This window comes from Aulonocara stuartgranti (genome assembly GCF_965226115.1).
Source record: "Aulonocara stuartgranti genome assembly, chromosome: 3".
NCBI classification, from domain to species: Eukaryota; Metazoa; Chordata; class Actinopteri; order Cichliformes; family Cichlidae; genus Aulonocara; species Aulonocara stuartgranti.
The window spans coordinates 20,326,137-20,351,072 of record NC_138941.1 but is presented as its reverse complement, the minus strand read 5'-3'; the positions used below and the strand labels follow the sequence as shown (position 1 = coordinate 20,351,072).

The 24,936-nt window shown below is 42.7% G+C and overlaps 2 protein-coding genes and 2 long non-coding RNA genes across 4 annotated transcripts in view; 1 reads left to right on the top strand and 3 right to left on the bottom strand.

The window, feature by feature from the left end:
- Window positions 1-24,936, top strand: part of LOC309700493 (uncharacterized protein) — a 2,098,293-nt gene that overhangs the window by 36,430 nt on the left and 2,036,927 nt on the right. The gene's annotated exons all lie outside the window — the stretch shown is intronic.
- On the bottom strand, window positions 1,379-4,604 carry LOC309701512. The gene is made up of 2 exons (XR_014275017.1): window positions 3,360-4,604; window positions 1,379-2,051 (listed from the first exon to the last, which is right to left on the bottom strand). It is a non-coding gene; the product is annotated as an uncharacterized lncRNA (long non-coding RNA).
- On the bottom strand, window positions 5,424-10,149 carry LOC309698093 (neuroligin-2-like; the record flags this gene model as incomplete). The annotated part of the gene is made up of 5 exons (XM_082520373.1): window positions 5,424-7,066; window positions 7,372-7,662; window positions 7,742-7,829; window positions 8,270-8,423; window positions 10,111-10,149. The coding sequence occupies 5 exons, from the start codon at window positions 10,147-10,149 to the stop codon at window positions 6,238-6,240; spliced, it is 1,401 nt and encodes a 466-aa protein (XP_082376499.1). The 3' UTR covers window positions 5,424-6,237.
- LOC309701656 lies at window positions 12,618-22,950 on the bottom strand. Its single transcript, XR_014275207.1, has 3 exons — window positions 22,934-22,950; window positions 21,204-21,273; window positions 12,618-12,631 (listed from the first exon to the last, which is right to left on the bottom strand). It is a non-coding gene; the product is annotated as an uncharacterized lncRNA (long non-coding RNA).

Genomic DNA, 24,936 nt, shown 5'->3' with positions numbered 1-24,936 from the left:
GGCATGTGGGACCTGCACAAATGATGAGGAACTTAGCCGCCTGGTGGCACCCTTATCTAAAAGACATGACAAAATACATGGTTAAAACCTGTAAGGAGTGCAACCAATTTGGAATCAAGCCCGCCTTCAAGCCAATAGCAGGGTACTTCCCCATCCCACTTTGCCCAGGGAAAGAAATAATCATTGATTACACAGACATGGTGGACAGAGTAGGTAGTTACAGGTACCTGCTGGTGGCTGTGGATGCATTTTCAGGTTGGCCAGAAGCCTGGCCGACAGCAAGTGAAAACAGTAGAACTGTGGTGAAGTGTCTGATTAATCATTATATACCACAGCATGGGTTTCCCGAGGTCATAAGGTCGGACAATGGTTCACATTTCAGGAACCACGATCTGCAGAGGGTTGAAGCCGCATTAGGTTTGAAACATAAGTTTGGCTCAGTTTACCACCCCCAATCCCAGGGGAAAGTGGAAAGGATGAATCAAACTCTAAAAACTAAATTGGCTAAAATCTGTGCACAGACCAAATTAGATTGGGTTAAGGCATTGCCTCTTGCATTAATGTCCATAAGATGCTCAGTAAATCAAACCTCTGGTTACACTCCATTTGAGTTGGAGCATGGCAGGCCTTTTCCTGGCCCCTCCTCTCGCCTGTTAATGTCGGATGAAGCTGATTCAGACCTCGATCCGAGGACATATTATAACATGCTCCGCAGTTTTGTTGCCCAGTATTCCTCACAGGTCGCTGAAAGAAACCAGCAAGAGCAGAAAGAGGCGGCTACACCTGGAATGGACTACGTCCTCCTGAAAGTCACAAAGAGAAAGTGGGCTGAGCCTCGCTGGACAGGCCCTTACCGCATAACAGAGCGGACCTCCCACGCTGTCAGGCTCGAAGGGAAAGGTGACACCTGGTTTCATTACACACAGTGCGCTGCTGCCACCGAACCAGGAAGAACCTTGAGAGAGGTGCAGAAGGACCTGTCAGAAGGAGCTGCAACAGCATCACCAACCACTTGAGGGAGCCAAAACTCAACCTACAAGCCGGCTGGTTACAAAAGGGGGTGTTCTTCATACTGAACTAAACATTTTTATTTTTCTATTTTTAACATCTTTTATGACTTTGCTTTTATATTGGCTTGAGTTTTTAAGATTTACATTTTACATTGCAATAGTTTTAACCGCTGAAAGCTCATTTAAAGTTGTGTCACTGATACTTTTTGTTGCTCTTTAACTCCTAGAACACGCCCTTGGCGAGGTGGGGGGAACTGGACCACCTTTCTGTGCCCCATCATCCTCTATTAGAAGACATCCAAGCTAAGTAAACATGTCTTGGCCCTTTCCCCCTGAAATGACAGGCAGGCAAAGATGTTGCGTCTTTGTTTGCTTCCTGGCCCTGGGTCTCATTCCCATTGGCATAATCCTGATCTGTGAAGGGCCCCCGACACTTCTGACACCTTCAAGTTCAAAAGCTTCGCCCCCTTCTGACAGTCCCAATCTGACAAATGTAGCCCCTAGGGTCTTGCCCACCACTTCCTCTCCAGTTTTGCCCATGCCCGATCCATTTAGAAAGAAACGAGACACGGTTACCTCCTGTACCCCAAGTACGACTAGAATGATTACTCTCTGTGTCCCCAACAATAAAAGTTGGGTAGTCGAAATAGATTTCGCTAGCTTCCCAGTTACTCCCGTCACCAAAGACCAAGGGGGGGATCTTTTTAACCTTGCAGTACATCTCTCCTCCTCAGTGTGGTATATAACCCTGGGAGGTTGGCATCAGTGGAAGTGGTCCAGTTTAGTGTCAGAAACGGACCTCGATTGGTCCAAGCACTCTAGGGGTCAGGCTTTGCACTGGAGAAACCAAAATATGCTCAGAATAGCAAAAAAACCGGATCTTTCAGGCTTAATTTTTACCCTAAAGGATCTGGCCTTGACCTCCTGTCAACAATTTATACTTGCCCCTTGGACTGATCGCACCGCCCTGTATTGGCAAATGGAAATATGCCCTAGCGTTGGTGCAGCTCCAAGCTCTGTAGTTAAAGATGATAACCCCACCTTTAATGGCCCTCCGGTGACATATACAAACGGGGGGAGAAACGGCCGAATACGCATTGTAGACACAAATAAAATGTCTAAAGATGACCTCTTCCAAATTCTAACCGGTATTTCTGGAGCAACAAACAACTGGTTACTACTAGCTGAACAAGCTGCTGACAAGACGGCTTCCGACTGCATAGTGTGTATGGGAGCCCGCCCCACTTTAAGGGTGGTACCGGCGCCAGTCAATAGTGCATGTCTCCTGCATCTTATGAACAATACAAAACGAGGTCATTGCTCATATCTGGAAAACCACTTTCCTAAAACTCAACGCTCGGTCTCTAATAAACCACCTTTCTTTTCTTCAGATGTAGCTGTGAACAATTTCACTTGTATTAACCTGACTGGCAATGCAGTAAAACTAGGTAGCTTGAACTCTTCTTGGTGTACTGAGATGACGGTTATGAAACCAAACTTCCGACCTACGGCTAGGGCTGATTTGTGGTGGTGGTGTGGCAATAACAAGTTATATGATGGTTTCCCTCGGGATGCGTCAGGTCTTTGCGCTCTCATAACTCTTATTTTACCTGTTTTAGTCACTCCAGTAGATCTCTCTATAGAAGTACACGAAGTTGGCCTCCCATCCTCCTCTGAACGCCGCTCTAAACGTTCTCTAATCCCAGGTTCAGCTCACAATCCAACCTATATTGATGCTGTAGGTATACCCCGTGGGGTCCCCGATGAATATAAACTGCGAGACCAGGTTAAAGCAGGATGGGCCTCGATACTTTGGATGGTTGAAATAAATGCGAATGTAGACAGAATTAACTACATTCACTTTAATGTGCAACTGTTGGCTAATTACACTCGAGATGGTTTTGAAGCTGTGCATGCACAGTTATCTGCCACTTCCCTAATGGCTTTCCAAAACAGGGTCGCAACGGATTTTCTCCTCGCAGAAAGAGGCGGAGTCTGCAGCCTTTTTGGTCAGGAGTGCTGTACCTATATCCCCAATAACACAGCTCCTGATGGTTCCCTCACTAAAGCTATTACTGGTCTCACAGCTCTTACTGTTAAAATGAAGGAACACTCGGGCGTTGATACTGCCATGTGGGACTCTTGGCTTAACATGTTTGGCAAATATAAGGCCCTTGTAGCTTCCATCCTAGTTTCCATCTCAGTTTTTGTTGCTGTCCTAGTCACCTGCGGTTGCTGTTGTATTCCATGCATTCGATCCCTCTTCCAGAGACTGATTGTTACAGCTCTCACTCCTGAGGATAAGGATCTCGCCCGGCAGATGCCTTTATTGGCTAGTCAACTTCCCACCTCCTCGCCAACGGATGATGAAAACTCTGATCGTGAGGGTGACGAACATTATCGTCTTTCTCTTGTTTAAATGCTTCTAGAATGGTTGTTTCTCTGTGGTGTTTTGTATTAGGCTTGTTATTAATTGTTTCCCTCACCCACTTCCTCTTGAAGGATATATCTGGTTGAACTGTGTCTGGTCGGGTTGTGAGGGTTAAGCGATGTTCTCAGGGTCTCCGGACTTAAGCCTGAGCGAATGTGTACTCCCACCACTGGATATAAATTGTTTTTTTTCCACACCCCTTCCTCACGTTTTACCATATTCACTTTTGAATGTCCTTAGCAGTTACCGTTCTGGGTTTATTTTACGGTTGATTTATTCTTTCACATTTTCACGTTTATATCTCACATTATTATAGTATACTCTGTACTCTCCACATTTTTATCATTACTTATGCTTTCTGGTTGCTGGGTTACAGGAACTGTTAATCTTGTGTCACTACCCTGGTTGCACTGACTCGTTGTATCCTTGTGTGCAGGACAGCTGTTACTGCTTTCGTCGGGAACCGAGACTGCTTGCAGCCGACCCCTGGGCAGGGTGGTGCCTGGACTCTTTTCTCCTCATCTGCAATGACAGATAAAGACAAATGATAAGACCCGAGGAGTTTTTCGAGCCAGGCTTCGACACGTCTCTGTGTTCCTTTGAATGTTACTTATTTTTGTGTGTTGACCCATTTAAGATGGGTCAAAAGGGGGATTTGAAGAAAATATAATCTGATCAAACATTATTCAGCTTTAAATATTGTTCAGCTTTAAAGTTACTGTGCAACTGTGTAATAAAAATGTGCTCACGACTTTGGCCTTGAGAGCGATAAGAAGCGATCGCCTCATCCTGCAGGTGCAAGATATCTGCAAGCGAAGAGACTAGAACACCCAAGGCCGATTTCCTTTTATGGAGTTGTTTTTCTGCTAATGCAGCACTTTCCTCACAACCCCCTCCTGTAAGTTTTAGAGAATATATACCCATCCTCACAGCAAATCTTGGGAATCTCCTGATGTGAGCTGTGTTGAGAGGTTGTCTCTGTCTCAATAAAAGTTCACTGATTCCCCATCTGCCGCAGGTGTCCGGTTGTCTTCATTCTCCGCCAGCCTGGTTAAGTCAATTCCTCCTTAACATCTAAAAGAACCTATTTAATGAAGGAAGACGGGTTCACTTTGTGTTTAATATTATTCTATTGCTGTTGTTGTTTTTTTTGTATCCTTCAACGCCTCCCGGTTACCCTCAGTGTGCTTAGAGTTTAATTTACAACCGACGAGCTCACAGATCATCTGCAGGCAGGTGAACGAACCCTTAATGTGAGGATAATAGCAGAGCTGAGCTGAGGTCAGAAATAGTCAGGAACGGTGTCGACACAGTGAAGTCAGCTGTTTGGGAATTTGTCTGATTATCAGTTTGGGGGGGTCGGTGTTAAATAACAAAGGCGGTGTAGGATGGAGAGAGGAGGAGGGAGGGAGCAGTGATGATATGAAGTCAGAATACACATGTGGCAGACATAAGGGGGTCAGACAGGAGCAGCATCAGTCTCTGCTCTGTTTTGTTAATAACGTAGAAAAATTATTTTGTACAATCAAGCTACATCGACGGACGCTTTACCTCACGTACCCTAAAATGAAAAAGTAGTGACAGTAAGACGGAGGCTGCACATGACACCATGACTGAGTTCACAGCTGTTGCTTTGATTCTAACGTTTAAGACTTTTGGCATCGACTCCGTTTTAATAAATGAGTGCTGGGAGGCGTCGTTTGACTTCAGGAGCTCCTGCGATGCTCCTGCAATGCTCCTGCGATGCTCCTGCGATGCTCTTACTCTGCGGGAGAAAACCAAAAACCAAAAGTAGCAAACATGGAGCGATATGACTCGTTTAGATTTTGGGAAACGTGCATCGACAGGTACAGTGTCCTTTTCCCCGCGTCTTTAAAAATAATTCATGCATAGATCCCCCACTGAGAAAACCCTTTTATATACTTTCTCCTTTGTACACATTTTATATAGAACTATATATAATATCTTTTCTCTATATCTATATTTTCAGAAAAATTCTTTCCACACAATAAAAAACAACAATTAAACAAATGCTTCAAACAAAACAACAAAAAGAGAGAAGATGGAAGAAAGAAAATCACGACTGAGGCCAGTTTGGCACTTTGTCATGAGAACATGACAGAACTCTGTTAGTTGACGGTAAATAGCGAAACTCTATTTTTCTTTGGTTTTTCTTCTCCCTCGATGAGAAATGAAACACAGCAGTACTTACTTGGCACCTAAAAATGCTGGTCGAATGAAAGATATCAGTGTTTTCATAGTTATATGTTTGGTGTACGCCTCCCGCCTCCAAACTGCTCAGCAGATCGGGAATTTTTAGAGAAGAGCAGGAGGGAGGCGTGTCAAATGAGAGGAAGAGAGCAGTAATAAAACACGGATGTAGAAAAGAGAAGCATAATGTGCACATAACACACAGGAGATGGAAAAAGAGATGACGCCAACATAAAAAAGAGAAAACAGCGAGGAGCGAGAGAGCATTCGTCCCTTTGACAAATGTTGGAGGTCTTGAGCCTGGAAACAGCAGACCGTCTTTGAAAACAGTATCTTTGAAAGATCTGAGTCACCCACCCCAAACTGCTCATCTGCTGCTGGACACTTCAGTTGCACCTCCACATGCCACCAGTGGAGGGAGCTGCCAAGTTTCACAGCACATGACGCAGCAGGTGGAGTTGCTTTTGGAGAAAGAAGAGAATAAGAGGACAGAACGAAGGCCCACGTCTAGAGGCCTCCCTTCCAGAGCGGAAGCAGAGCCAGTGTTCCTGGTCCCTAGGTGGCGCTGTGTCGGGCCTGTCCCTACTATACCCTGGTGGTGGAGTGGGGGTGGGGCAGGGTGTTGTTGTGGCCGGTGGAGGGGAATGTGTTGAAGGCGTGAAGAGGCTGCATGCTGGTGATGGTGCTGGGGATCACGGTGATGGTGTATGGCGTCATCAGCGGCACGTTGTCGGGGGCGCGGCGCAGCGCCAGGGTGTAGTCGGGAGGGCAGGCGGGCCGCAGGATGTCGTGGGGTCGCAGGGGCTCCATGTCGTGGTGAGCGTCGTGCTCCCAGTCCTTCATCTGCAGGGACATGATCTCCTCCTCCTGGCTGTGAGCCAGGTCGTTGGCGGGGCCGCCCCGCTGAGGGGACAGCCGGTGCCGGCGCATCTCGTGCCGCTTGTCACGCTTGTAGTAAAGGGCGGCGAAGGCCAGGATGTTGAGGAAGAAGAGCGACGCTCCAACTGCAACTGTCACGCTCAGTTCGGTGGAGTAGTCGCGGGTGTCTCCGGGAAAGAGGTCCTGGGGCGGGCGCTCTGAGCCCTCGGGCTCAGGATCTGATGGGAAGGTAGGGTAAGGATGACGAGTGGTTCGAGGAACGTTGTTTCTGGGCCTCATGGTGCCGGGGTCACGGCCTGCGGGGGAGCGCGTAGTGGTGGGAAAGAGCACGTCGTGCAGGCTGTGAAGATGAGGGACTAATTCCAGCCAAAAGGCCACTTTGTTAGCTCTGTAGTTGTCTCTGACACGAGGTTTCAAACCGATGTGAAGGTACTGCTTGTCCTTCCAGTTGAACTTGGTCCAGATGACCTCCTCGAAGCGGTTGGGCTTGGTATGAATGAACTCGGTGTCCTGAGGGACGGGCAGGTTGGGGTCCCTGGTGGAGCATAAAGGTTAAACGTTTCAGTTCAAAGTTATATTCAGTCTCCATTATAAGTAACATGTGGCATCAATACACTGAATACAGACAGGAGGCCCATTCTCTGTGCAACCTTTAAACTATCTAAGACCAACCGGCTGCTCTGGGATCTGGATGCTTTTGGTGAACCAGTATGTTCAATTCTTCAAAGCCACACGGGAATTAAACTAGCAACCTAGATTCAAGTATTCAAGATGACTAGAAGGCTATCAGAGAACATACAGTAACGTGTACAGTTTACACTACTGTGACATGAGGCCTACCCAGTCTTTGCGAAGTTAGTCCAGTAAGTCATGACCACAGCGCTCAGCATCACATCGTTCTTGGAGAAGTTGCACGGGAGCAGGTCCGTGGCACCGATCATCGGTACGCCGAACACGTAAGGTATCTCGTCTCCGTGCGCGGCGTCGGCCCACTCGGGCCGCGTCTCGGTTTGGCAGTGGTGATAGAACGTGTAAAAGTAAACTGGGGACTGAAACTCAGCATGGAGTTTGGCAGTGGCCACAGCTGGTGCCACCCACTGGTGGTCCGTAAACAGGAAGCGAGTGAGAAATCTAGAGAGGAAAAAAAGTCTTTCTGATAACAGAAGGAGTGACAGGCAGCAGAGAGGAAGCATGACTGCATTATCCAAACATGTCTGTACTGTGACTGTGGTCCGGCTGTGAGGGGTTCGCAGGCCGATCTGTCAGAAACACCGACACTGAGATTGGGAGCCCACTACCTGGGGGATGATAGCATTACTGCCCACAGAGCCTCAAAGGTTAAGGCGCAGACACGCCGTGATGTGGATGAGTGGCTCTCTTTAGCACGCTTGTCTTGTTTGATGCACTTCACTGGGCTCACATGTTACTGATTCCATTCTTTACTCGCATGTTTTAAACGCTTAAAGCACTTTCACAGCTTTTTATATTCTTTTGAAAATTCATGTGAACTCAAGCTGTCAGAATTGTAATGTAAGCTTTGATAATTGTCCACATTTGTCATTTTGACGATTATCCGTTTATTTTAATGAATACAGCAAACAGAAAAAAACGAACAAATCAACAAACGCGGCTCCTAATGAGACAAAACCTGATGATGCTGCAAAATGCAGTTAAGTGAGAGGAGGCTGTAAAATGGAATAACTGAAAAAGTGGCAGTGTACAGAGGTGGCGTCCTCACCCTCTGGGTAGCCGTAGAGGTTGTCAACAAAGTTGGAGATGGTGTAGTCGAACGCCGCAGCTGAGATGCCGTCGTTGTCCTCACTGTCGTCCACAAACTTCAGCCCCTCTCCCTGGTTCACTCCTATCAGGATGTCATAGTTTAGGAGCTCCCCCTGGTGGAGCAAATAAGGAAGAACATGCTGAGTGCTGGAACAGAGCCTGTGTGCATCACAAGTCTACAACAGGAAGTGCAGCTGAAGCACAGCTTTGTGAATTGGCAGCATTTCATTTCCCAGTAAACAAAATAAAGATTAGCTGTTGCCATGAAATTCCTACTATAAACTGTAAATACTGCAATATATGCAGGGTTCATACACATTTTTAGGGTCAAATTCAAGCACTTTTTAAGCACATTCAAGGTCAATTTTCAAGCTTTTCCAGCACATTACCAAAAAAGAAGCATGTTTCACTTTGCATCACCTCAGTAAGACCTTGTAAAAATTTAAACAAATCATCTGAGGTCGATTTAAATGTCTTTTGTTCCCCTTTTGTTAAAAGAGCAGCACACAAAAATACAGAAAAAGGAAACGGTTGCCTTACATGCATATAGTGTACAAACTCAAAAAAACACATTCCTCTTAAAAATTAAGATGCGCAAATGTGAACAAATCAACTTGTTAGAGATCTTCATCTCCACTGTAAATAAACAACAAGCCAGAGAACAAGAAAACTGCACCAAACACCACAAACACCAACAAATTAATGTCCTCTCATCAGATATTGAAGCTTCTTTCCTGTGTGACATAAAAAATAAGAGACAGATGTTTGTTTGTTTTTTTAACTAGTTAAGCACCCACGTTCAGTCATCCACCCATTCACGCACACATTCACACACTGGTGATGTAGCTACAGCCACCCTGGGGCGCCACCAGGCCCTCTGACCACCACCAGTAGGCAACGGGTGAAGTGTCTTGCCCAAGGACACAACGACCGAGACTGTCCAAGCCGGGGCTCGATTACAAGGCGAACTCCTAACTCTTGAGCCACGATCGCCCAGTGGGGACATGGGGACATTTCAATTTCCAGCAGGAAGCTCCCCCTTTTTGTTAAACCCTTTAGATCAGGGGTCGGCAACCTGCGGCTCTTTAGTCCTTATAGTGCGGCTCCGCGTGGTTTGTGAAAATAAATTAGCTGAAGTGTATTTTATTTATGTTAGTTCTTTTTTTAACTTGTAGTTCTAAATTGGAAGATTATTGTGATTTTGCAATATACAAATAAAATTATATTTTGTTATTTTTTCATCGCTCAAAATAAGTGTCACACTCGCGGAAGCCGGTGTACCCGGCGAAACGCCGTGCATTTATCGAGCCTTTCAACCCCAGATAGGCCAATTATGGCTCTTTGGCTCTTTGGGTCTTAAAGGTTGCTGACCCCTGCTTTAGATGAACAGAGTTTTTTAATTAAATACATAATCTTTAATAAATGTTCTCTTTTATAAAAAGTAGGATAATTAAAAAAACTTTTATTATACCTCTATTGAGTAGAAAAAAAACTCGTGTTTTCTGTCGTCTGTTATATAATATTAGGGATGTTTGTGACAATTAATTTCTTAATCGGCTGGACTAACCAATAGTCCACAACCAGGAAACACTGAAATTTTAAGTTAAGTTTGAAAACAGTTAAAAAAAAAATACCCCATTCCAAAATGTCTTGTGACAATCTCATTGGCTTAGGGAGTGATGATGTCATAGATCTTAAGAATCTTAAGTCCTTTGATGTTTTTCCTTAAGTAGGGGTGAGAAAATGCAAGTTTTAGTTCGTTTCAGCAGCATCTGTGTTTGCAGCCTACAAAACGTTCACCACAAGCTCTTCAAAGTCATCGTATAGAAACTCCAACATGTTTCCAAGAAAAAAACAACCAATTCAAAAAGATTACGCCGCCTCTCCTTCCTGGCGTGGCCGGCCAATTTCCCCAAATGGCGTGTCATCCTTCCAAAGGGCGTTAGAGGAGAGTAGGAAGGAAAACTACCTTCTCCAGAAAAAAATGCAACAAATTGAAGAAGAGAAACTTCAACTGGAGGACAAATGTAGACGAATGGAAGCCCAAAATAAAGAGCTGGAAGAAACACAACAGCGCCAGCCGGACATAAAAATTATTAATGAGGGCTGGGGAATCAAGTTTGCTCAGAGCCGAGAGCAGATTGTGCACCTCATTAAAGAAAACAGGCAAAAGAGTGCAGAACTAAAAGAAATGACCAACCAGCTCCAAGACAAGAAAACGATGACTGATAAGATACAACGGGATCTCCAATACATGGACCGAAAAAATCGGCTCCTCCATGAAGCTGTGGAAGAAAAGAAAGAATTCCTCCAACAGAAGGAAGAGCAGGACAAAAAGCAACGAGACATGCAGCACGAACTGAAGAGCATGCAGGAAAAATACCGCATGCTGAGAGAAAGCCTGGATGAAACACTGCGCCAAAATTAAGACCTTCTTCAACAGAAAGAGCAACAGCAAGAAAGACTGAAAGAAGGAAAACGTATCGTCCAGGACTTTGAGTCTAAAAATCTAAAACTGCAAGAGTTTTGTAATCAGCTGGAGGACAAAGCAACTAAAGTGGAAGAAGAAAAGGACAAACTGGAGAAACGCTGCTCACAGATGCAGAGAAGGATCGATCAGATAGCGAGAAACAACTCCGAGCTCGTTAAGGGGATTTTGGTGGAATTCAATAACTTGAAGCGTGAAAACACTCAAATGCAGGCGCAAAAACAACAAGAAGACAAAATACATGAAGACCTGCAGCTCACGCTCCAAGAAATCCAGAAAAGAAACGAGCAGTTAGAAGACAAGCACAAAGAGGTCCAACAGAGAAATGCAGACATGCACAAGGACAAGCTGATACAGGAGGCAACATCCAAACAACTCAAAGACAAGCTTGAAGAACAACAAGCAACATTGGAAGAGGTGGAACAAAGATGTGAGAAACTTGAAGAACAAAACGCAGAAACCATCGATGAGCTGAGAAATCTCATCCTGGAGAAAAAAGCGCTCGTGGAAAAGTGCATGAAAAAAAAGAAAAAATGGTTCCACTTGTTCCGGAGGAGAGACGCTACTGCTTCCTCACCTGATGTAGCCTCGTCTTGCTCCACCTCTGTTAACCCCCCCCAACCAGTCCCGGCCGTTGATTGTCCCCTCCTGAGCCTGGTTCTGCCGGAGGTTCCTGCCCGTTTAAAGGCAGTTTTTCCTCCCCACTGTCGCCAACTGCTTGCTCAGAGGGGATTGTTGGGCTTTTCTCTCCTCTGCCTTGTTTCTTCATTTACTTGTTTAACTTTTTTCATTATTACTTCATTTTACCTTGTTTCTTCATTTACTTGCTTGTTTAACTTTTTTCAACTTATCTAAATAATAAACCAATTAAATTTATCCTTTGAGTATTTTTCATCTCATCTTTACAGAATCTTTCCAAAACATTTTCAAACATTCAGATCTGTCTTTTATTTTCTTCTTGAAGCCTCATAAATGGTGAACTAAAAACCCGGAACATGGTTTGAAACATAGTTTCAGCTGAAACTGGCATAACATGCTGTGTGTGTGTGTGTGTGTGTGTGTGTGTGTGTGTGTGTGTGTGTGTGTGTGTGTGTGTGTGTGTGTGTGTGTCAGGGTATCACTAGTTAGGTCATCATGTTTAGACTCATTCACTCCAAAATTATTTCGGCCAAATCTTTAAAACAGTGTCATTTCATACACATTTTCAATTCACTTCAATCGCACAAATGCAGAAATAATTATTTGCAGTATCTTATTTATTATGAGAATGTCATGCCTGATCATTTGTACCTACACCACCAAAAATGGGGGCAAAAGGGAGGAGATCATGTTTAATCGGTTATAAGAAAAGGTCAGAAATATAAGTGCCGACATGAGCAGCGTCCACAGAAACCTCTGACTCTCAGCTCAAAGCTCATATAAACCATTTCTACAACCAGCAAACAAACAAAGACACCGAACAGTTAAAAGAGCAGTGAAGTCACCACGAATCTGTGGTCAGGTAATATCCATGTTTTGATTGATGATTTTCTGGAGTTAAATGTGAACCGAAGCATATTTTGGGTGTTATATGCTATTAAATACTTTTTAATTTATTTAAAAGTATTTAATAGCATATAACACCCAAAACATGCTGGGTGTGGAAAGAAAAAAATCAGAATTTCCTCTGTTTGAGTCACAGTAAGTTTGACATAGTAACATTTGCAGTAAGTCCTAAATGTTCACCTTTAAAATCCCTCCCTCTGTTCATTTTGCCCACATCATGTTTCAGTGGTTGGCCTCAGGTTCTTCAGCTTCCTGACAGTCTGAAGTCAGCTGACAGAGTTTCACCTGCTAAATACACAGAAAATCTTGTTAAAGCCGCACAGTTTGCCCAACAGTAATATTCCCATTAAGCCCTTTCTAAACACTTTATAACAATGTGTCATCACTAAATTATAAACTTCTTCTCCAGATCTGCACGACTGCACTTAGTCACAGACTTTATTTAATTGTCCTGCGGCTGCTATCATATATTTGACCAAACAGTTCTTCTCACACAGTCACAGATATATTTCTCTCAATGCAAACTTCACTCATGTCTCAGACAGGAAACTTGAGTTTTTCTTTTTTTTCTGTCCCCACTCATTCAACTAATTTGCATATTGAGTCACATCTCGAGAAGTTGCCCTGACAACAGAAATGCATATTCAAAACATTGCTGCATAATTCAATTATTATTCTTTTATTTTTATTTCTACAGTCGTCACTTCTTTTGCTCAATCAGCTGGAAACCACTTCTAACTCACTATTTTAAACCTGCTTTAAGCTTCTAATCCCTGGTTGGTCCTCCCAGTCTCTTTTTCCTTGTCACAACAGTCCCTCTATTGTCCTGCAACTTCCTGAGTTATTCCTCAGCTTCAGCCTTTAAGTGTGTTAAATCTACACCATTCAGCATTTATGTCATGTATTCACATTCATGAGTGTAAGCATGTCTTCATTGCGTGTATGTTGTGTGTTCATATTAATATTGAGTGTAAGCTGGTCTTCGTTGCCTCGATGTGTTTTTATAATCAGATTTAATTCCTGCATCTTTGCGCTGAACTGTGGATTCAAACTGTCTCACTTCTGATTCTCTCCAAAAATAATTTCACATGTGACAATTTCTACATGTGTGTTTTCTATTTTTCTATTCATTTATGTATTATTAGTTTATTTATTTCTTTATCTCTCTCTCTTTCTTTTTTTATTTACCTTTCTGTTGTGATGCTCTGGATGTTTCTAAACCCACAAATTCAGCCTCAATGTTCAACCCAACTTTCCTCTGCTGTCACTTTAACACGTCCAGCCTTCACCTCTCACCGGTCCTCGTCCCCTCTTCTCTCAACTTCCTGTGTGGCCTCCCAAATCAAACACAGGCCCACATCAGCTGTTTCTTCTTCTCTCTTCATTCTCTCTTCCTCTTTTCAGTCTTTTCTTGGCGCTTAACTCCCAGCATGGCAAATATGAACTCAGACAGTCCCATCCAGTGGTTTCACACAGTCATGTCACTGGTACACTTTCCAGCTTGTAATTCAGAGCGCATGTTTCCATCAACATACATGCTGCTGGACCCTTCAGTGTTTTAGGTCAGGTGCACTGTCTTTTTGCCTGCTGTTAATTCTTCAAGTCCACGGTGTTGTTCTGTCTGTCTTCTGTCTTCATCAGGAGATTAACTGTCCTTTAAGCTTCTTCTCAGGATAAGGACAGGATGAGAGGTGAAGCTGTGACATTTTAAACCAAAGCCTGTTTTCCTCCCAATTCTGTTAATCTATCATTTTTCTGCTGTATTCTTCCAGGAGGTTGAGCAAGTCCATGGGCACCTGTATTAACACACTAAGACATTTATTTAATATCATTTTCATTACTATTACTTTGCACTTTCATTCTCTAATTCCTCTGTTTTCATTTTGAAACGTCTCTCACAAGCTCACAAGCTATATTCAGACTTCCTGCTTCACTTCCTGCCAGACACACACTGCGATTGGTTTATAAAGGCTTCTCTTATTAAAATACATAAAACAATCTAATCAGAAAATAAGCACTAAGAATATATATTTATCTTGTAACATTGTTTAAGTTAATGAACAATAGAATAGAATAGAATAGAATAGAATAGAATCCAACTTTATTGTCTTTGCACATGCACAGGTACAGGGCAACGAAATGCAGTTTGCATCCATCCAGAAGTGCTTTAGTGATATAGATATATTACAATATATATTAGCAATAATATAGATATGTGAGTATATTACAGAAATGGGTCTATTATGTTATAATGTACACGGTATGAAGTATGTTGTGAATATTGTATAACTATAAGTATGTACAGGCTGTAGTGAGCACAAGCTATGTACAGGATATGAACAGGATATAAATATGAAAAACTATACAGAATATGAAATAAATAACTTTACAGGAATCTGAGATATACAGCTATACAGAAATGGGAACTATGCAAGTTGTAAACAGTTGTAGGGTTAAAAATTATCGAATGTACAGAATGATTATTTACACAGAGCTATACAGTAGTGCAGTTAAGATAAGTGAGATATGTGGATAATTCTACAGAGGCTATATAAAGTGCTGGTGGTTGTGAGTGGTGGTTCAGTCCATGTTATTATTGTGTTTGAGGGTACAGTTGTCCGTTGTGGGTGTGTGTATGTGGTTGTGGGTGTGTGTATGTTCAGTCCATGTGTTAACGTGGGTCAGATGTCAGGAGGCAGAGTTCAGGAGTCTGACAGCTGTGGGGAAGAAGCTGTTCCGGTACCTGGTGGTCTTAGTCCGGAGGCTCCTGTGGCGCCTCCCAGAGGGCAGGAGGGTGAAGAGTCCATGTGATGGGTGACTGGGGTCTTTGATGATTTTCCCAGCCCTTTTCAGACACCGCTTCCTGTAGATGTCTTTTATGGCAGGAAGTGGTGCTCCGGCGATGCGCTGGGCAGTTTTCACGACCCTCTGCAACGCCTTCCGGTCCGAGGCAGAGCAGTTCCCGTACCAGACTGTTATACAGTTGGTCAGGATGCTCTCGATGGTGCAGCGATAGAAGTTCACCAGGATGTCTGAGGACAGGTGGTTCTTCCTCAGAGTCCTCAAGAAGAAGAGGCGCTGGTGAGCCTTCTTGACCAGCTTGGAGCAGTTGGTCGTCCAGGTGAGATCCTCGGAGTGTTGAATTGTGTTGAAAACTGAGATTACAATATCAATCAAGATAATTATAATGATGGTTTTTGCTGTAATTAAACAGTCATGTGGAAATGTGGCAACCACAGAACTTTAGAGGCCTTTTGTTCAATTATGTGTGGACTGTTTCTTTAGTCTCATACACAAATTGTTCTCAGTGTCTATGAGACTGATGAAATATCCATGTGTGCTGAAAGAGACTGTGCTGGTCTGACCCCCTCAACCGAGGTATTGTGGGTAATGAAAGAGCAGATAGGTTGGCTAAAGCAGCTGTTAAAAAAGTAGACATAGATGTGCAGATACCATTGTTGAAATCTGAGGGAAAAGAATAGTTTGGACACAAAGTAAGAACTTCTGGAGAATGGCATGGGATAATGGAACAAAAGGGAGACATGGGGTACAAAACACAATAGAAGTTAAGAGGAGTAGTGGGTTAAATAGGCAGCAGGAGAATACAAACAGGTCACTGCTTTCTGAATGGTTCTCTTTTTATGATGGGGAAACATCCGACTGGGTTATGTGATGGTGTAATGCTATGGAGACGGTTGAACGTGTGGTTATTAGTTGCAGGAAGTATAGAAGTCAAAGGAGAGTGTTGAGGGTGGGAACTGGTGGTGAAATGAAACTTACGTTTGAAAAAGTGGTTAATCAGTTAAGTCCTGATGAGGTGAAAGGAGTGGTTTTTCATTTTTGAGAAATACTGATGTCATCAAGAGGATCTGAGGATCTGGAGGAGAAGTAAGAGTAAAAGCCAGGAGATGGCAGTAGTGCAACATCTTTGGATGCAAGCTGCTGTTAAAAATGACAGAAGAAGAAGTTTGCTTGATCGTTCCTCAGCTCGTCTGTGTGAAGCTGAGTGTAAAGAGGCTCCTGCTGTCAGAGAAACACTCTGACTGTTTCACAGAGTCAGACATGTTCAGACTCAATCTCAGTCAGAAACTCAGCATCACATTGATGAAGCTGCAGATTAATTGTGGTTCATTTCTGATTAATTTCTTTGCTGCCAGCTGAAATTTAAATGTAATTTAAAAGAAGGATTCAAGGTTATTGTGTTTTTGAACCCAAAGATATCACATGAACGTGTATGAATTGTATGATATGTCTCTTCTATTTTTCCATCCATCCATTCGCTTCCACATCTCCTTTTCAGGGTCGTGGCGGTGCTGGAGCTGTCTTCTTCTTCTTCTTCTTCTGTTTTTCTATGATCATATTTTGATGTTGATTGTGATTGGTTTTATTTGTTTCTTCGGCGGTTGTAGTGTTTTAATATTTAGTCTTTTTTCCATTATTGTAATTGTGTATAAAGTTTGATTTGAATGAAATTTACACTCAAATGCTTTCAGTGTTGCTGTGTTAAGTGTTTGCATGTCTAACGTTTGTATGGAAGACTGGTGGGGGAGGCTGTTACATCTTGCAGGAGGTCTCCTCTCTCCAGGAACTCACTCTGCAGGTGGGGGAGATACAGGAGAGGTGGAGGAAGAACTCAGCCTGGGTGTCTATGTCTTGTGTAGTCTGGAGGATGAGTGGATGACAGGGTGCGTGAAGTTTTCTCTGTGGTGGGATCGGGTGGGCCGCCCTGGGCTCTGTGGGGCCGGGCGATGCTGCTTGCCCCTCCTTTCCTTCCCTCCCCATCTCCAGCTGCCTCCCTCTTCCCGCTCCACCACAATCACCCACACATGCAGGGCCTTGGGGTAAAGGTGTGTCACCAGGGTGCAGGGGAGGCATCCCCCCTCTGTCCCCTTTTGGCTGCCTGTGCCTCAATTTTATCCCACAACTTAGACATTCACATTACTCACACTCTCATAACACATACATATAGGACCTTGGGGGTGGGCACGCTACACGGCATCCAGAAGACCATCAGGGTGTACGACCTCACCCCTGGTGCCGTTGCCCACCTCTCAATTTTAAATCCACGTAGACATTGAGGGGTACCAGGAGGGGCTATGCGCTTACCTGCTGCTGAGTAAGTGCATATGAGAGCATGAGGGTGGGAATGGATGTTTGTATCTGTGTGTGCCTGTTTGTCTGTGTCCATATGTCAGGTCGGGTATCAGACGCCACCTCTCTGGGGACATCTCAGGCCCTCCAAGGTATGGAGGCCTATCTCCCCCCACCACTCCCCCTGCCAGTGGCAGACGCCCTCAGACATCGGTGCATTGGTGGTTCTTTGTGTCCGGGGATGGGCGTCCAGGTACTGCTTGTGGGGGCCTGGAGCCTGGGGCTCGCTCGGGCTCCTTCGGGGGTGGGGTGCCTTTGGCCTCTCAGCCTGGGGCTCGGTCACTCTGTCGATCTTACGTGCTGCACAATAATATTCAATATTTACAGTTATATTCACATAGATCATCGTGATGCTGTTGTTTATTATATTGCTCTCTTTTGTTTGCTTGTTTTCTCTTTTTTCTTTCTCAACAGGTGATCCAGGTGATTGATAGATGGATTTTTTGTCTGTTTGTTTTGTTGGCTTGGACAACTTCCTACCAGACCCGTGGAAGTGGAAGCTTCAGTGAAGAAAGATTCCTGCTCCCAGCCGTTCATTGGCTCGGCATTTTAAACCCCTAAAGGGTCACCTGGCCTGTAAATAAACAAGGCCAATAAAAAAAATCACAAGAATAATACAAAAACTTCAGCCAGTTTAACTTAATACATTAACTTATTCTTGTGTACACAGTAATTCATAAATAAATAATGTATATTATCAATAAAGATTGATCTAAACAGTTTAACTGCTATGTGCAGATAAAGGTTGCACAGCTTTAAAACATTTGCTATCCAGCAAATATCAGTCAAACTCAACACAAATGGTAACACAACAATGGTTCAAATTGTTTGGACCGGTGATCCAAATCAACTGGCGTTGGTCAAACAGATGTGTGGTAGACTTACTTTGAAGGAGCTGCTACCGACAAACCAGCAAATAAACACCAAATATTTCATCTGTGACATTTGTGAGGTTTCCTCAAACACACTCCGTCAGTCTTGTTGCTGTTGAACGACAAACTATTTAAAAATGTCGCGGGTTTACCTGGTCATATTCTCATTCACGGGGCGCTCGCCAAAACAAAAGCAAACCATTAACACCACGCCGATGCTGTTCACAGGACAGCAAGAGTAACGATCAGGAGCATCTTGTCTTCGTTATCGTTCCCCTCGTGCGTGTTATTACTGCGATTTCAGCGTTTTCGCTTCACAACTAAAGTGTGCAGTTTACTTTGTGTGCACTCAGATGTGTCAGTTGGTTTGTCTTTGTTTGTGAGTGTGGAGGAGAGTTAGATTGGGTTGGTTTTAAAGCTAAGTTAAGAATATTCTGAGTTTCAATTCAATTTTATTTATATAGCACCAAATCACAACGACAGTCGCCTCAAGGCGCTTTATATTGTACAGTTTAATTTCCAAAACTTGCATATGATCTTCAGTTTGCAGCTGGACTATCACATAGCAGCTGGAGCAGTCTCACATGGAGGCCAGTCCACTGCTGCCACCTGTGGCCAAGTGCCATAGCCTACTACTAGATGAACTTTTTTTTTTTTTTTTTAACTTTATTTACAAACAACAGTATAACATACACAGCACCGTCATTAAACCGATTATGTTACATCCTCGGTTGAGCATTATAGCAAGAAAAAAACAAACAAACAAACAAACAAAAAACAAACAAAAAAAACAATAAGCACAAAGCTAAAAGAGTTAGCACAAAAAGAAAGAACAGTCATTGAAGGATTTGAACCAAAGGCAAAAAATAACATGAGCAAAAAAGGGCAGTCATGCTTATAAAATAGGGAGGTTTTTATTTTTTTATTTAACATAGATTAAACTCTTTAAATGGTAAATGGTCAGCTCCACATGTCAGTCCAGAAGGAGTGCACTGATTCACAGTAGAAAAACAAGTGATCCAGACTTTCAATATCATTTTCACAAAATGTGCAGGCGTTCACATCTAAGTTAAATTTCCGTCTTAAGAATTCATTGGTTGGATAAACCTCATTAATGATTTTAAAGTGAACCTCTTTTACTTTAGGGGAAAGAGGAAGTGAAATATACTTTTTTCTTATCGCCTTAACCTCTCAAATTCTTTCAGGATATAATTTCTTTTAACCGGATTTGGGCAAATTTTGTTTATCAAAATATTCCTGATCACTTTGTTTGTAAACCTGCTGTCACCAAATTCAACTCCAGCTATGCAGAGCTGCCTCAGTCCAGGAGAAATTTTAGAGTGCACAATATCTTCTTTTATCATTGATCTCAAAGGGACTGGGATGGCTTTCACTGGGGATTTATATCTCTTAGCAGTACATCTTACATCAAATTTCTCACAAAACGTCTCATGTTTTAGTAAGACCCCATTATCATCCATAAAATGAGCTACAGCCCAAATCCCTTTAGATCTCCATTCATCCACGTACACAGATTTCCTACACAAACGGATATACCTGTTGTTCCATATAGGGGTGTTGTGAGGAGTAAAGCTATGTTTATAGATTAATTTCCAGTAGAGACGGACCTGCTGATGGAAAGCTGAGAGTTTAACAGGTAACGAACTGCAATCAAAGTCACAACGTAACAAAAAGTCTATTCCACCCATTTTGCCAAAAATCACATTGGGAATAATGTTCCAAAAGGAATTTTTGTTCCTAATGAAAGATCTTAACCATTTCAATTTTAGTACACCATTCATAACATCAAAGTCAGTGGCATTAGCCCCACCCTCTTCATAATTCTTAATCACATCATTTTTCTTTATATAATGACATTTGTTCCTCCATATGAACCTAAAATTAAGAGTATTTATAGATTTAATTAGTTTTGGAGGTATGGGCAGAGAAAAGGCTGGATAGATGAGTCTGGACAGACTGTCCATGTTGGTTAGCAAGATTCTCCCAAACAGAGTTATGTCCCTTTGCAGCCACATGTTTAAAATTGACTTACACTTTTCTATATTGGTACAGATATTCTTATTTTCTGTTGATGTCTTATCCTTGCAAATTACAATGCCCAGATACTTCACCTCTTTTTTGATCTGCATATTATTTATTGCTTGCAGGGGACACTCATGGAGAGCTAGAATTTTTCATTTATTAATATTCAGCTGTAGGCCAGAAGCTTTGGAGAAATGGTTGATCGCCTGCAAGGCTAAAGGAATCTGGTCCTCATTTCTTAGAAACAGGGTGGTATCATCTGCCAGCTGACTGATTATTATCTGTTCACCCATCACAGTTAACCCCTCAATGTGACTGTTTTTAATCAAAATAGACAACAGCTCAGCAACCATGATGAACAGAAGTGGTGAGCTGCTACATCCCTGCCTTATCCCTCTATTAACCTCAAACCTTGAACATGTACCATGTTCTAGCAAAACAGAGCTGTTAATGTCATTATATAGCATCTCTATAACATTGATAAATTCCTCTCCAAAACCAAAAGACTGCAGAGTTTTTAATATGAACGTATGTTCAACTGAGTCAAATGCTTTGTAAAAATCCAAGAACAGGATGTACCCTCCCTCTTGGATTAATTCACTGTATTCAAGGAGATCCAAAACCAGCCTAATATTGTTATGAATTAGTCTTCCTTTCAAAAAACCTGATTGTGTTTCACTGATAATGTTTGAGATGCCTTTCTTTAGCCTCAGCTACAGCTCCAGACAGGATCTTATAGTCAGTGTTTAGTAAGGTGATGGGTCTTAAATTGTCTAAAATTCTTTTATCCTTACCCGATTTAGGGATCAGGGTTATCAGCCCTTGTTTCGTGCTCGGCATCACTTCTTTTTTCTCTATCGATTCCTTTAATGCATCAAACAATAAAGTTCTTAGGTCCTTCCAGAAGAATTGATAAAAATTAGTAGTGAGTCCATCTGTCCCTGGGGACTTGTTTAATGCCATTTTCATGACCACCAAATGCAGTTCCTCAATTTTAAGCTCTGAATCACACAGATCTTTGAACGGCTTGTCAATACATGGGATGAGATTATGAATCTTATCAAAGAAACTATCAGAATCAGCTGCTGAATATTCTGAGGAGTACAATTTGGAATAAAAAGTGAAGACTTCTTTTCCAATCTTTCTGAAATCTTTACATTCAGTCCCATTTATCAACAAGCTTGAGATTAGATTTCTCTGCTGTCTGCACTTTTCCAGCTTACTAAAATATGATGAGTTCTTTTCACCTGCCTCAATCCACTTGGCTCTCGATCTTATAAAGGCACCCTGGGCTTTCTCTAGGTAAAGATCGTCTAATTTAGTTTGTAACTCCATCAATTTATTCTTCTCTTGCACGTTTAGTTTTTCTTTACTACAGCACTGAGTTATTTCACGAAGTAAATTACTTTCATATTCCCGTTTTTCCCTGTTCAGTTCTTTGCAGAATTTTATAGTGAATTCTCTGATTTTGAATTTAATAAGTTCCCATTTCTGTATATTACCCACTACTGAGTCATCATTTTTTATATCTGTAATTTTATGTCTAATTTTATCACAATACTTGTCCTTATTTAAAAGGCTGGCATTAAATTTCCAATATCCCCTGCTACTACGTTTCATCCTTGTTGGTTCTAAGACAAGATCAATGAAACAGTGATCAGATAGGGGTGCTTTGGAGATTTTAGATGGTGAAGTACACCTCAAAATGTCATCGCTCACTAACCAATAATCAATTCTTGACCTGCTTTCTCCATTAGGTTTAAACCATGAATAATTCTTAACTCCAGGATTCAAACTTCTCCAAATGTCTGTAAAATTATTATCACTAGAAAAGTTCTCAATAATGTTATTCTGTTGCCTCCTTCCTAAGCGAGGAGGCCATCTGTCCATCCATTCATCTGAGGTCATGTTCCAGTCTCCTCCTATTAGGATGTAATCTGTGGGGTACATAACTTTAAACTCTGAAATAACATTTGTTAGATTTTCCAATAGATGTTTATTTTGACCTTCGTTATTATGTCCGTAAAGATTTGTAACAATTAGAAATATACCTTCGCTCTTCAAGCTGCAGTTGACCAATGACCCTCACTATCAGCTTTATATGTTATAATCTCCCCTGGGAACTTATTAAAACAAATCGCCACACCTCCAGATCTGTTAGATCCACGACTGAAAAGAATCTTGTCTCCCCACTGATTAGCCCAAAAGGTAACATCGGCATCCACAGAGTGAGTCTCTTGTAAAAACAGACAGTGACATTTTTGCCCCTTGCAAAATAAAAAAAGTGCCTTTCTCTTAACAATTTCCTTCAAACCCCGAACGTTTAATGAACCAAAAGAAATTTTTGAGTGAACCATAATAAGAGTATGCTAAGAAAATAACTTTTTTTTAAAAAAAGAAAAGAAAAATATATAAACATGAGTTTAAATTGTAACACTTGTCACCAACTCAGTGACTAATAACCTTTAACTTTAAGTAGAACTCTTTTGTCCCATTAATAATATTCCACTGTATACAGTCTTACATCAAGTCTTTCATTCAACGTCGATGATCCTCCGTCCTTCGATGTATCCATGAGGACCCCGGAAAAAGGCCCGTTTCCCAGCCCGTCTGGCTTGTTCAATTTGCGGCCACAGCCGCCTCCTCTCTTCCCAGTCCTCCCGCGGCAGTACCTCAGCGAAGTGGAAACCGCCGTTCTTACAGACAGCCGAATCTTTGGTGCGACGCCAAATCTCCTCTTTCACGTGTCTCAGAGCAAACAGAATGATGATATGTCGGACCTTGTTCTCAATCTTCTTCCCAACTCTATGCACCACATCCACAGATTCTTCAAGCTTTGATATCATATCAGGTGCGATCTTGCCAAGAATTCCAATAACCAGCGATCTGACACCTTCATCTCTTTTCTCTTCTAATCCTTTAATCCGGAGGCACCACCTCATTTTGTACCTTTCTTGCTCTCACACTCTCTCCTTGAGATCGTAGTTATCTTTGGTCAACTGCTCGTTTCGTCTCTCCAACTCTTTAACCTTTTGTTTACATTCTTTCACCTCCTCCGAGTTGAACTGAACCGCTTTGGCTAGGCTGGCTAGCATCGTACTAGCTTGCTTGCATTGCACACTCAGGTCAGCTAGCTGCTCGTCCACTCTTTTTTCAAGGTTTTTTCTACGTAGTCATGATCCGTTCCTTCTCTGCTGTCTTCCTTTCCATCACATGGCGATGTTGTTTCTTGTTTTTTGAGGTCGAGTTTGAATTTAGCAGGTTTAACTATACTTGGGGCAGTCATTTTACTACTTTCGAGTGGAAACAATAACGAACACAAAGTAAATTCTGGGACAAGTTCAACGAGCTCCTAATTCGTGCGACTGCTCAACTCGCCATCTTGCGCCACCGTCTCACTACTAGATGAACTTGTGACACACATCTGCAGTAGAGGCTGAGTGGCTGCTCTCACACCTGGAGCATCCAAATCGACCCACAAACACGCTGAAAGATGCAATGCCATCAATGTGGATTGTCAAGACTGAGAGACCTCTTCCCTCTGACCCCTCCCCAAACCCTCAAACCCTCCTACCCACCTCGACATACAAACTCTGTGTGGCTTCACGTGTTCTGTTGATGTTTACATGATCGAAATAACTTGAACACAAACAAACAAAGAGGAAGACCGCACCGGAAGGAAACAACTACAAGTCCCAGCATCCTCTGTGTTTAGGGAGCAGCAGTGAAAGTGAAAGTATTGAGCCTCCGTTCAGAGCAGCAGGAGGAGGAAGGTGGAGCTGAGGCAGGTGAGTGTTAACATGAATATGTTTCTTCTTATGACATAAAATAATTCCACGCTGTTCGTGTCTGTGGGTGAAATGTGAGGCCGGTCGGCTCCTCTGAGCGCTGGTTTCCTGTAAGTAGAGAGGAAGTGAGTTTAGCTGAGCCTCCGTTTAGTGTGAGAGAGCAGGAGGAGAGTGAGAGCTGTGCTGAGGCAGGGTGAGTGTTAACACCGCTCTGACATTACTGTGTCTCTGTGGCGGGAACAACAGGCTCCGTCAGTGGAGGCAAAAATAATCAGACTTTGGTTTTTCAAAGGAAACAACTTTATGTCGGAAGTTCCCGCACGCTCATTGGATAACGATGTGTCAATCTCGAGCTATTAGCCAATGAGCGTGCGGATTCACAGAAAGACCCGCCTTTATCACGGGACTTTAAAAACTACAATGGCGACAGAAACTCCGTGAGTGGAGTTCAGGGTGACGTTATGAAACTGTGACGTTTGAGCCACTTCCCGTTGAACGTGAAACTGATGGTTTCTGGTGTTTGGGTCTGTTTTTCTGTATTTATGCAGATAAAGTGTAAACTCAGATGAATTATACCATCAAATGTTAAAGGAAAATATCAGGATGAGTGTCTGTGAGCTGAGAAGGACGTGAAGCGAGCAGTTTATCCCAGAGCTGAAGCTGCTCTGTGTGCAGAGATGAGCTCAGATTCCTGCTGTGATTGATCAACAGTCACAGAAATGTAGACTTGTAGTTATTA